This window comes from Chinchilla lanigera, unplaced genomic scaffold, assembly GCF_000276665.1.
Source record: "Chinchilla lanigera isolate Chin_1 unplaced genomic scaffold, ChiLan1.0 scaffold00018, whole genome shotgun sequence".
NCBI lineage: Eukaryota > Metazoa > Chordata > Mammalia > Rodentia > Chinchillidae > Chinchilla > Chinchilla lanigera.
Genome location: NW_004955419.1, coordinates 1,451,519 through 1,465,480, shown reverse-complemented (window position 1 = coordinate 1,465,480; position 13,962 = coordinate 1,451,519). Strand labels below are relative to the sequence as shown.

General features: G+C 44.7%; 1 protein-coding gene across 10 annotated transcripts in view; it reads left to right on the top strand.

The window, feature by feature from the left end:
- Positions 1 to 13,962, top strand: part of Ralgps1 (Ral GEF with PH domain and SH3 binding motif 1) — a 259,202-nt gene that overhangs the window by 128,348 nt on the left and 116,892 nt on the right. For all 10 annotated transcript variants that reach the window (XM_013513184.1, XM_005382445.2, XM_005382439.2 and 7 more), the window contains exon 8: positions 1,825 to 1,951. In XM_013513184.1, coding sequence (XP_013368638.1) covers positions 1,825 to 1,951 — 127 coding nt within the window. The remainder of the gene's footprint in view (positions 1 to 1,824; positions 1,952 to 13,962) is intronic.

Below are 13,962 nucleotides of genomic sequence, written 5' to 3'. Positions count from 1 at the left end.
CACTTCCCTTACCCACATTCATTTATTACTTTTGTTGGTTGTCAGTCTTTATTTACTTACTTAGCATGTTGCTAAAAGATATATCTTGCTTCTCTGTTAAATCAAGTCTCTCAGGGATATTCAGACAAGTCACTTAATCCTTGTGGTTATGAACTTGGAAAAGAAGCAATAATTTTGGCTCCCTTTTTGTCCCTGGGCTTTGTAAATATCAGATGAGTTGTATATTACGGCGCTTTACAAGCAGCAAATGGGAGATGGTGTTACTTCCTGTCCATTTGTTACTCTAATGAATAACAGCCTCAAGTTAGCAAGCCAGTTAAGCAGTCATTGTTCCTAGCATCTGTGTAAGTGTCCCCACCCTGATGTGTCCTGAATTTCTCAGTGGGAGAAGAACGGCTTGTTCTTTGTTTTCCAGCTTTTTTATCACTGGGACATTTCTTTCAGCTTATCTTTTGCCTCTCCTGTCTGAAGTCTGGGCTGTCACTGCTCATGTACAGTAGCCTATCTCATGGCTGCATCCTCTAGGGAGGAACTGGGCAAGGCCTACTCAGTGCAGCCTGGGGCTTCCTGATGCACCAGACAGCCTGGGATTTGCAGACTCAAGTGCTGGGAACTGCACTGCCCCCCTGCTGCAGGACAGTCAGCATTTCTCTACTCTCTGCTGCATGGTGGGGCTGGTGAACACTGGCAGGTGTGCTGGTCCAGGTCTTTGCATGAACTGTTGTGGTCTCAAGACTAAATTTGGTCCTGGATGCTCCAGGCCAGAAGGCCTGCTTTATTTGTACTCCCAGACTTAGCCATTGACTTCCAATTCCAGAAGCTTTAGGCCCTGACTGCTGGACTTGAGGGAACTCCCAGCATTAACCACATGCTATGCCAGAGCCAGCCCTCCTGAGGAAACCTTTCTTTTCAAGCTTTTCCCAAACCTTCTTTTCAAGCCAGGCCTCCCAACTTAGACTGCTTTCCTCAAAGTCATTGTATTTAAGGAGTTTTACTATACTGGGCCTTGACTTGGGACATGCAGGGTGACCACAACATGAGTCCTTACTCTTGAATACCAGGATCTCTACTCTGCCCTCCGTGAAGGCTCCCTGAGCTATACTTTCTAGGTCATCAGCTTCACATACCTTAAAGCTCTCAGTCACCAAGGAGTTTGCTTCTCTAATCGCTGGCTGGGCACCTGCTCATTCTGTGCTGCTTAACTGGGCACCCCTTAAGTGACTACTTTTGTGAGAGAAGGTTGCCTTCCTTTGACTGAACCACCATGCCCAGTGTAAATATAACACAGGATGATGCCAGGGAATTTGGAGGAAATAGCCTAGGTTGGCATCCTGGCTATCCTGGAATGCTATGTGGCATGTCCATGTGAGTTGTGTGCAAGTTTCTGGGGCCTTCTGCCATGGGGGTGTTGAGGGAAGAGAAAGTAACGGCCATTCAGAGAAAGAGGCTTGGTGTAGCTGTGGAGTAACTTTTCAGGTTACCTTGAGGGATTTACTCTCTGAGCTCTTTGTGTTGTAGGGTCTGTGTACAACAAGATCAGTGCTTCATTTTGCTAGGGGTTCTGGCATTATGTAGCACTGTAGGGTAGGTAGCTTCAAGAGTATCCTCAAGTATGACATTCTCTGAAAACGAGACCAAGGCTGTGCAGTTTTCCATCTCTACATGAAACAGCCTTTGAAAATCCTTTGTTGTGTCTACTACACACCATAGACATGCCACTTAGGATGTTTCCTTTTGTTCTTCGTCCACAGTTATTCTCTCCCTCTAGTTTTATTTGGTTTATTTCTTTCCTCTCTCATATTTTGTAATTTCTTCTCCTTCCAGCTTTTGAATCGAAAAGACAAGACCACCTTTGAGAAACTGGACTACCTGATGTCCAAAGAAGATAATTATAAGCGGACTCGGGAATATATCCGAAGCCTGAAGATGGTACCCAGTATTCCCTATCTAGGTAGGAGCCTGAATTTGCTTATTTTTTTGTGTGGGTTTTTCATTTGTTTTTGGAAACATGCTCAATGCCAAATGAGGTACTTTTACAGTTTCTAGCTGAAAATTTTCCAGGAAGCAGCAGGGGTCATGGATACAGAGGTGGTTGGTTGGCTTCTTCGGTTGGAATTGGCTGTTGATATTTTCTAGGGATGGGAACCTTGACGAGGGCAAGAAATGAGCAGTGTTCTGCCTCTTATGTACGTGCTTTGTGGACTCCAGGCTCTAGGCTGCAGGCCAGACAGGTCTCACTTACAGTGGAAAGACTTACTGCTTCATCCACATCCTCCTGAATGGGGGCCTCTCTGTTGTGGTTCTCTGGGGAGTATGAGTGTATTTCATAAGATTTGTACAAACAGAATTTTAGTAATAATTATTAATTTTTATGTTAGAAAATAATGTGTTCCCTGTATAGAATTAGAAGAAAATTAATATTATTCATTATCCCACTTAAAGATACTTTATTCATATCTTATCGTTCATTTGGACATATGCTTACTCTACCTTGAAAACCTAATGTTACTACCCACATTTCTATGCTATTTAAGTTGTTTATATGTTTTATAATGGACATCTTTATTGCAAAAACTTGCAATGGTTATATATGGTTATAAATATTAATTTGCAATAAATTCCTACATGTGTGATTAATGTCAGAATTTATGCAAAAATATATGCCTTTTCATGTACTTTTCCAAAATGCTCTCCAGAGAGGTTAACTTACACATTTATTAGAAGTTGATGAAACTACCTCTGCATGTATAAATGCTGTACATTTTTCTGTCTTTTCTTTTTTTTCCTCCTTTAAAATTTTTAAGTCGTTGCCAACTTAATGTTTGAAAAGTACTTCCTGTAGTTTTGGCTCTGGCATTATGCTAATTTTAGGGAAAAGGGTAAACTAAGGTTTTAATGGCAATGTAAACTAAGCTTTTATAAAGTGCTGCCCGGTATTTTCAGGTATCCAATACAGGTTTTGGGTGATATATCTTTGGCAGCTTTTAAAATATCTTCCATGAGCATTTTTAATTGAAAAGATTTTCTAAGTCTTTTAAAGGTAACCTGGAAATTTTGGGTTTTAATAGGAAACTGTCTATTTGATCCAAGTTTTCAAAATTAACATAGAGTGTGTGTGTGTGTGTGTGTTCATGTATGTATGCGTGCACACAGTACTGGGTATTGAGCCCAGGGCCTTCACACTGAGCTATCTCCCCAACTCTTAAAAAATTTCTTTTAAGATTTTGAGACAGGATCTCAGTAAGTCACTTAAGTTGCTCAGGCTGGGCTCAGATTTGCAGTCCTCCTACCTCTGCCTCCCAGGGTGCTGGGATTATAGCTGTGTGCCACCATGCTCATCTTCCATTTAATTTTTTAACCATACTGTATTACATGGTATTGTCTTACAAATTTGAGCATCTTTGTACATATGGTTATATTTACTTTTGTGCTCCTAATAGTTTATATTTTTGTTTCTTCTTTCCTTTTAAAAAATTGCCTTGCTAGAAGTTTATCTGTTGGTCTTTCCAGAAAATTAGATTTTAGACTTATCTATTGGGCACACTATTTTCTGACTTTAATATGTTGTATTTTATCAATCTACACATTTAACATAGAATGTATCTTTAAACCTTTGACAAAGCATTGTAACATTGCTTCATTGGCACATTATTTCATAGTGACCCATAAAAAAGATATGCCTTTATAAGTATTATATATAATTTTATGCTATGGAAACAATTAAGTCATTAAAATATCCTCCAGTTGCTCCTTTTGTTGCATCCTACATGTTTTGATGTATGATATTCTCAGTGAGTTTTAAAATAGTCTGTCTTTATAGCTTCAGTTTTTCTTTTATTCAAGTACAGTTTTTCTTTATTCAAGTTTTTTAACTTTCAAGGTCTTTGGATATTTTTCTAAGTTTTATTGAAATAGTTACTGTATAATCCATTGCAAGTGTACCATTCAGCTTTTTTTTTTTGTATATTCACAGTTATGCAGCCATTACCACAACCATTTTTAAGCATTTTTATCATTCCAAGAAGAAATCCTTTAACCCCTTCGCAGTCACTCCCACTTCCCTCTAGCCACCCTCCTCCCATCTTCACCTCCTAGCCACCACTAATCTACTTTCTGCCTTCAGAGATTTCCCTATTCTAGGAATTTCATATAAACTGAATCAGGCCTGTTATCTTTCACGACTAGTTTCCTTCTCTTAGCACCATGTTTTCCAAATACATCCATGTCGAGGTAGGATCAGGACGTGATTCTTTCTTCTTGCCAAATGGTAGTCCATTGTATAGAGATACACTGCATTTTATGTATCCATTCATTTGATGGATGTTGAGTTGTATTCACTATTTGGCTATTATAAATAACACCGCTATGAATGGTTTTTTTTAAAAAGTCATGTTTTTACATTGGTTTAGAATACATGACATGTTTTTAAAAATGTTTGAGATTTTTCTTATAGCTTAATATATAATGAGTTTTTATAAATGTTTCATGGGTCCTGGAAATGAAGATGTAATTTCTCAAATTATTCTTAGAATTGTTTATGATATTCAAATTACTAATTTTTGGCAACTTGGTCTATCAAGAACAGAAATAGCTGTTAGAGTCTCTATGCATCTTTAGTAGTTTCTGCCTTATGCATTTGGTATATAGGAATTTATAACAGTTTTCTGTTATAACAGACGAAAGAGAGAGACAGAGAGAGAAGCGTGGCAGCTCCACAACTTCATTGTGAAGTGTCCCATACACTTCACAGCTCCACAACTTCATTGTGAAGTGTCCCATACAAAAACTTGATTCCAAAAGCCAGACATGTGGTGCATGCCTGTAATCCTGGCACTTAAGAGGCTGGGGCAGAAAGATTGCCCTGAGTTCAAGGCCAGCTTGGGCCACACAGTGAATTCAAAGCCAGCCTGAACTACATAGTAAGACCCTACCTTAAAAAACAAAAACTCTTGGTTCCAGTTTGTGACTTGCTTTTACTTCCTTAATACAAATTGTGTGACACCTATTTTATTTTTCATTTGCATTTGTTTTATAAACCTTTGACTGCATTTTAGATTTTAATAGTCTACATTTCCTTGTTTAGGCATGACCCTTGCAAATAGAATTCAGTTGAACTCAATCATAAGAGACTTTGCCTTTTTGTAGAGGATGTAATTCTTACAGTTGTTTAGTCTTACGCTATGTAACTGAATTGAATTTCATTCTGCACTTTCTTTTTTCATGCTTTCCTTGTTCTCTTCTTTCAGCTTGCCATAAAACATAGTATCTTTCTCCTTAGTGGCTGGCAGATCCCTATCTCAGGTCTGCAGCAGAAGGGCATGTTGATGTGCACAGCTCCCAAGTCCATTCCTACTCTGTGTGAGGCTATCAAGCAAGAGATGGAATTTATGATATGAGAGTGAGAGTAGCCTGGGCCCACCACTGGTTCAACTCATGGTAGTGCTCCAGGATGGTCGAGGAGGCCTCTTTTCTCTAATAGGAATGATCCTGAGAGCTGCCATGTGTTGTCTGTTCCCCCCTCCACTCACACTCTCTCTCTCGTTCTCTCCGTCCCAATCTCTGTCTCTTTCTCTTTCTGTCTTTCTGTCTCTCTCTGTCTCTCTGTCTCTGTCTCTCTCTGTCTCTCTCTGTCTCTCTCTCTCTCTCTTTCTCTCTGTCTTGCACGGATAGGTATTTGAATGCATTATCTCACTGAAGGTTCACAATAGCCCAGGCACTGACAGGATTGCCTAGGGTCACATTAACTGGAAAGTGGCAGACCCAGGACTAGACCCAGATGGTCTGGCTATAAGCCCTAAGCTCTTGACACTACCCTCTCCTGACTTCCTGTCTCTACTGTTCAGGTCATTACTTTCCCACCCTGGCCTACCACCTGTGTTTCCTATGCCATTTGTGACTGTATTGGCACTGGCACAATGTGAGATTGATGAATGTCTCCCCTCTTTTTTGTGATGCAGAGCTGTCTTGGGCACCCAAGGTCACTGGTTAGCCTGCACCAGCCTTTGGACCCCTTGTCCTTCACAGGGTCTGGACAGATGCAACCCTCCTTGTTCTGACCACCTCATTTCAACCACCTCTTCCTGGCAGGTGCTTCCCATTATCCTCTAGAGGCCCCATTTTCCCACATGGCCTTCCTTCCCAGGGAGCTGCTGCATTTCTGTCCCTTCAGCCTTGTGATGATTCTCCTTTCTCCTCAAGAGAAAGTCCAGTTGGACTGCCTTTATGCTGGTGGCCCTGAATGACCCTGATGTGTACAACTGGGGGAGAGCTGGAGGTGCTGACTCTCACTGCTCACTGTTCCAGGGCAGTATGTGAGGTTTTACTGCCGGAGCTCTGCAATTTGCATTCACAGTTGTGAAGCAGGATCTCCCTTTGGAGTTAGTGGGACCGTCTCTGGGAGGAGGGGGCTCGGGCTCCACATGCCCCTCCAATTGCCACAGACAGAACTGTCCAAACCCAGGCTGTGGATTTAATGCTGTATTCCTCCTGAAAACCCAACCTGTCCCTGGGATAGATTTGTTTATCTAAAGAGGAATAGTTACATAATTCCTGGAAAGTACAATATAGGAAAAAATGTCTGAAACCATTTGTTTTTCCCCTGGCAGAGTCTCCATATGGGTCCTTCCTTGGTAAGAGTGGGAGGAGCGTTAGGTCCCTGGTATTTCAAGCTGCTTTGACGGTTCCACAGCTCGAGACTATGCGTGCTGCTTGGGCTGTTGTTTACCTCTAATAGCAAATGTGGCTTTTATTTTTGTAACAATTCTCTTATTCCTTTGTGGAAGGTTTTGTGCTAACTGGGTTCCTGTCTCTCCTCCACGTAAAGATGCCCTGGCTTTGGAATGCTAGCTGTTGTCCCTAACCAGCATGTGGGTGTGTATTCCGACTCCTTCGATGCAGATTTTAGAGCCAGTTGGCTGAACGTTGCTGTCCTGAGATCTTTGTGAAACATAATTTAAAAAACACTGAGGAAAATCTTATTACCTTTAAAACCTAAGACTTTGCATCAAACAGTTTCATCCAAATTACTTCAAACTGTGAAAATGGTATTGGGAAATAGGCCAACTATTTCAGCTAGCTAAATACCTAATTCTTACTGAAATGATAGCAGGCAAAGAGCTTTAAAGAATGGCTACATCACTTACTTCTAAATAGCTGTTTTGATTTAGGGGGTGTTTGGATTTCACTACTTATTTTTTCTTCCAGGAAATCACTAAATAAAATTTGGAATGTGATAGATTTTAAATGCTTTAGAGCTGATTCTAAAAACACCATAGCAGTATGGAAAATTGTGATTGCTCAAGGAAAAAAAAAGTTAGGCGTCCTGACAGTTCTCAATAGTAACAAAACATTTAAACATTCTTGGTAAATTTACCCAGACCTCTAATATGTGAAGTAAACTTCTAGAATCTGAGCTGTTTCTTCAAACAAGCAAATCCTCTCATTTTTTCAAAAGTGAGCCTTTATTTTCAAAAACAAATTCTGAAGTTTAAAAACAAAGAGAGGTTGTTTGAGTATAAATCACACAGGGCTAAACCACCAGAGACCTAGAAGAACCCTCAGAAAGAAGTGACCATTGGTCAGAAAGAAGTGTGTAACTCTGATGCCTCAAACGCACATAACAACCAGGTGAGTGAGGGGCCCCCACTCTGAGCCTGAGGGCAGCAGGTGCTTGGCAGGTGTGGTCTCATGGTCACCTCTGATGTTCAGCAGCTCACAGTCTAGCCCTGAGCACTGGCAGGGAAGAAGAAACTAGAAGCAAGCTGAACATTTCAAAGGGAAAGGCAAAGGAACAAATGGAGGGGCACCTCACCCCATGTGGGGTCACCAGGAAGGATAAACAAGCAGGGTATAGATGTGGGGAGGTGAGCAGCTTATGCAAGAGCCTTGAAGTGGGGGAAAACATGTTTGTTAGAAAAATTGGCTGGAGAGTGGAGGGGGAGAGGGGGAGGCTGGCTGTCATGAGAAGCAGCTGGAGTGGAAGGAGGGGCAGAGCGGGGAGTGGGGAGTTCAGGCTCTGACCCGACAGCGCAGTAGCGAACCATAGAAGGGTTTAAGTTAGGGTACAACTGGATCGGATTTGCGTTTAGCATGCATCACCTTGGCTGTAGCACAATGAGTGGCTTCCAGAAGGTTCTGATGGAGGCGGGAGACCAATTAGAGGATCATGTATAAGGCTGTGATGAGTCACTATGGTGCAGAAAGTACTCATGGGCAGGGAAAGGCCTTTACAGTTAATTTTAGAGCAAAGCCTTGAAAAGACTTGAGACAGCTGTCTGTAAGCATAGCCCTTTCACCTGATGAAGACTGCTGCACGTCCCTGCACTTGAGCTTGGAGAACCCACACGTACATTTGAGCTGTGCTGTCTTAAAGCAGAGGTGAAAGAGTAAGCACAGGAGGAGTGGTGCAGTCTGGTGTCACAGCGTCTGCTTCCTGAGACACGTGTTCGAATGTAGCCCTCTGTTGGGGCCTACCCCAAACAAAACCTACAGCAACCATATCAGGGATACCAATCATCTTATCCAGCTGACCCCAGGGTGGCCAGCACTTACGGTAGTCCTTTCCTTTAATGTCCAACTGAAAAAATTCTACTCTATGTACAGAAAATCTAGCCTTTTTCAGTCCCCACCTCACATGTTTCCGAGGATCCCCCAGGAGCACTCATTTGCTCCATAACTCCTCACTTGTTGCTGGGTGCCTCCTGCTTCCGTAGTTAGGCTCTCCAGCTTGCCCCATGTGGAGCCAGGCTTCTTCCTCACCTGGGCAGCAAGGCCTGGGCGTGTGTAAAGGGATGTCACACAGAAAAGCCTAAGCTGGGATTCGGATATGCCTCTCTGGGGTCATGACCATGCCTCCTTCTCTTCTCTGCCCTGATGGCCACATGCTGCAGGGCCAAAGCGCTGCCTTCCCCTTCCTCTTGGGGCCATTGTCAAGTTTTCCCTTCCCTCAGTCAGGGCATTCAGCTCTCTCTGGGATTCACCAAGCAGGAAAAAGCTTCCCTCTGACGCAAGCTCAAACGTGGTTCTCAACCAACAGGATGAACTGAAAGACACTCTCCCATCCAAAATGCAGGAAACCTATTTCATTATTTTGTAGAGTGGTTGGCTGTATATATTGTTTCAAATCTCTGCTTCCAGAAGAGAAAGTATTTCTTGATATTTTCTGTAGGACTTTATAGTCTGTCTCAGTTCTTACAAAAGGCCAATGGATGTCATTAAAAACCCCCATTTAATGAACCAAAAAACCCCCACTATTTGACCTGTGACTTACCCAATGTCAGAGGCTGGGCAGATACCAAGTTTAACTCAAGACTTCATGCTGTCAACTGGGATTCTGCCCAGCCTTAACTAGTACATCCTCCATTCGACATCTGTCTCCATAGTGATAAACAGTGGGAGGAAAACATGAAGGTCGGGAAGGGAGCCCTCAGGGGCAGGTTGGCTTCCTGCATGCCTTGCTGCTCAGAGCTGGAGTACCTTGTTCCTTTGTTCCTTCTGGAGTATGGGAGGAAGGACTGCCATGAGTTCTTCTCTAGATCAGGTTTTGCCTGATGCCCTACCCTCCACTCCAGGAGATAAGAGCGTAAGTCCTTTGTGTGCAAGAGAAGTGATTTTGTAGCAGAAATCTGTATTCTCATTCTCTGACTTCCTTTATTCTTTGGATCTGTATTTAGAAACTAGTAATAATTTCAACAACTCATATTTATTCTTTTACCATGTGACAGGCACTTTCTGTACATTATCTCATCAAATCTTCCCAACAGTCCTTCCTCTGAGGCACTATATTTATTTCATAGCTACCAAGTATAAATAAAATTCATATTAAAGGTGACTGCTTTTCACGTCTTTGTTAAGTACTTGCTTTTTCTTACTCTCTCGTGAGTCTCTCCTCCTGGGAGAGGAGAGACTCATCCAGCTGCTATGTGGTTGCTGAAAGGCCCACGTGGCATGGGACCAAGACCTGCTAACAACCACTGAGGGAGTTTGGTAACAGGTTCTGCCTAAAAGTCAAAGCTTTCAGATGAGACTGCAACCTCAGCCAGCAGCTTTATTGAACTCTCAAAGGAGCCTTAACCAGAGACACCCACTTAAAGCACATTCAAATTCTTGATTCACAGAACCAGTGAGATAATATGTACTGCCAGTTTGGGGGTATTGGTCATATGACAATGGATAGATAGCTAGTACATTGTATAGCCTTTATCACCACCCTACACTGTTGCCCAGTCTATACTAGGACAAACCCCACCGTCACTCCACATGTAGAAGACTGTAAGATTGGTCCCCAAAAGCAGCAGAAAACATGAGGCCCCGCTCAAAAGCTAATTTTGAGGAGGGAAACCATAGGTTGAGGAAGTGGTTGCCACTTTGAGAGGCAATGAGCTCCTGCAGCTCTGTAAGGAACAGGGGCTTGGGGGTGACTGGCCAGGGCCTGGAAGGCCATCCTCAGAGCAGCTGTGGCTCCCTGAGTGCATCCTGGGCCTTGGCTCCCGTGTGTGTTGGTCTGCAAGGCCCCCAACTCCTTTTCAAGGGAAACAAGAGTCTAGTCCATGTTACACCCAGAAAGGCCATACGCACGAATGGCATTAGGTACCCACTCGTTCTTTAAACAGATTTTTAAAATTACCAGTGTAACACATTGTTTGTTATAAAGATCATTCACACTAAAAAATAGTCTATAAGTAAAAAGCAAAAATCATATTCTTCTTCTGCACCTGCCCAGAGGCACCAGCTGCTAGCTGCCACACAAGCGCCCTTCCAGACATTCTGATCCACATCTACAAGCGGTGTGCCCTGTTTGGGAGAAGGAACAATACTGTGCTTTTTAACCACAGTGGGGGCATTTTATACATACTGTTTTGCATCTTACTTTCTTTCCAACTGAAGATGTCACAGATCCTGCTCTGTGGCAGCAAATGTGGGTCTCCCTCTTTCTTTCTGTGGCACTCGCAGAGGCCTGGGTGATTTGCTGGGTATTGCTGGGTACATGTTGATCTATATAGTCGTGGCCTAACTGATAATCACTGAGGTGGTTTCTCCCTTTTACGGATGGCACGGTGGGAAACATCTTTCCACCTGTGAATATATTCACCCATCACCATTCTGAAACAGGCACGCTAGGGGCTAGGTTTGGAGCTGCTGGGGCAGACCATTTGTGATTTTCCTATGGCTACCACTGCTGGGAAGCTGCTGAGAAAGCGGCCCCTGCCTTCCACCCACAGTGTGGGCCTGGCTATTTTTTCATTCTCCCCATGCCAGATATTGCCAGTCATCTTTTATTTATACTCAAGTGACAGGTGATGGATTAGGCCTCCTACCCAACTGACAGACACCCTCTGCCTCCATCTCTGCTTCCTGAATATCAGTCCTAATCCCTCTCCCTGTGTCCCCAGAACAGCATTCACTGTCCGGATCCATGAGGAAAAGCTGTCTAGCTTTGGTTTCCTGGGTAGAAGAGGTTACCTAAAGCCCACATCCAGCACTTGTGTCTGGGACCTGCTCAGTGTTCCGGGCTTCAAAGAGGCTGAGTGCTTCTTCTGATCCTTTCCCCTGTTGAGATGATTGGGGTGTAGGCCCCTGTCATCATTCCCTCCATAAGAGCTGCGCTTCTAGGCCCTGGGTCACACCCAGCTCTGCTGAAGCTCGAGACAACTGTGGTTAGGGAGCTCTTTGCCAACTCTGAAATGTGTCTTAGCTTTCGTGGGAAAGAGAGCAGCCCATGACCATCAGTGCACGGGGCACGGGACAGCCAGACGGCCACCCGCCCAGGAGGAGCCACATGTGGAAGTGCTTTGGGAGGCTGTGCAGATGGGAGGTTTAATCCAAGTCTGGGGTCCTATGTGTGGACTCAGCTGACCTAGGATGCCCAGGTCAGGAGAGATGGGATACTTAAATGTCCCAGGGATGGGTGGCACCAAGACCAAGGGATGGAATTCCAGGCAAGGGCTGGCTCTGGTCTAACTCTGGGATCGAGACTAGGGTTGGCAAGCCGCAGTCCTAGAGGTATGGAAATGTGAGATGAGCCACCACACCCATGACCCAGTTACCTGACGATATAGACTAGGGCGTGGGCCAGGAAGAACTGGTACGTAAGGCAACAGCCAGAGCAGCCCCCAGTGGGACACTGAGTGCCAAAGACAGGGGCCGTTGAGCCTGTGGGTTGTAGGACAAGTGGGTCTCTGCTCCATAGGAAGAAGAAAGAGGCAAAGGCCACTAGTGTTGGCCCTAGCAAAGGGCTAGAAGGCCCCAGAAGCTGTGAAATATTCTCCATCCCTGCCCCCTGTTATTCTGTCCCCATTGTGCTGAGGCACACTGGGCAAACAGCCACGGACTGGCTTTCTGATAGCCAGCTGTTCTGCACAGACATGCGTGATGTCCGCTCTCTGGCCAGGAGGCTGCATACCAGCATGGTTCTCAGATGCAATGCTGAGTGATGCTGGGCAAGATGTGAGCCCTACTGGTTTCAGCTCCTCCTTGGGTGTGGTGAGGCAGGAACAAAAGAATCAGACCAAGTTAAATTCCCAGTGTCTCAGGCTGCATTTCCTGGGAAAGTCACTTATGTCTTTGAGCATTTGTTTTCTGTGTTGAAAGGGTACTCACAGAACCTACCTCAGGGGGCTGTTGTAAGAATTTAGAGACATGCATGATACCTGTTATATGGAAAGCACCCAATACATGGTAGATAGCGTTAGTGTTATGCAAAGCAAAATGTAGCAAGGGAGTCCCCAGCACAGGGACCTTGGTGCCCCTGTATACAAAGAGACTGTTGGAAAATCCAGCATGCTCAGGAAGGGTAGGAAAAGGCCCATCAGGGCGTAGCCAGGTGTCCTGTTTAGTGACTCAGCTGGGCTGGATGAGTTGGTGTGTACTTTTTGGGAGAAGGCAGGGGTCAGCAGGGGAGTTGCTGGGGAATAGGACCTTAACAGATGAGTAATAGTAATAACTTTACCATCTAGCTGATAAAGTTTGGTCCCCAGAGAAGATAGGGGGCCAGTGACAGCTGAAGTATAACTTAACACCTTTTTATATAGAGAGACCCAGTCCATAATCCATACTTCTTTGGGAACCTGGGAACTACCCCTTCTTCTCGCCCAGCATTGACCCTCAGCAGCAGTGTTCATTCCACGTGGCTCTGCTGCGAAGCCAATGGCATGGACACCCAGCCTGGCTGGCCAATTGTATCCTCTGCCTGGGAATTAGCAGGGAATGTAAAGTGGACCGTTGAGACCAGACGGACAGTGAGCCCAGGACGGCTGTCTGGTCCTGTGTGCTGAAACAGGCAGTGAGAATAGATGAACACTGAGAAACAGAAGAAAAACCCTGTAGGAAGAGGAGAGGAGAGGAGCCAGAAAGGATTCTGCCTTGCTTCTTGAAGGTGTTCCAGGTAGTTTCTGGTTCCTAGCCCTTGTGAGGTCCGGCTGCATCCCTGCCCATGGACTAGGGGGAGATACCTCATGTCCTTATGTAACCAGCTTATTAAATGAGCTGGAATCAGTCAGGAGTAACAAGAAACCAATCTTATTTTCCTCCGGTGTCCTCTTGAGCCTGCTCTGTGGATGATCCCTTTCCCAGTCAAAGCTGTGAAGTCTTCCTGGTGTCAGACATGACAAAACCCAGTCCCCTCCTAACAGCGCCACCTTGATTCCCGACAGTCTGGACTCCTAAACCCGACCAGCCTTAGAGGCCTGGAGCCAGGGTGGGCACAAGGTCCTCTTCTTCACTAGATCCCAGCTGGTCCCTCTGCCTCCCTGACCTGCCCAGTGAGCTTTCTGGCTCTTGAGTTTTCAGCATCTCGCACTTTGGGAGCTTGGGGCCTGGGGCCTTAGGATTGGGGTTCACAGCAAACAGAGGTGCCCATGCTCACCCGTGCCGCACTTGGAGTGATCAGTACTCTGATGTCTTTCTCACTTGATGTGAGATGAAGGGGACCCTACCCTCCCTGTGGTGGTGGAAGATCTAGAAGGA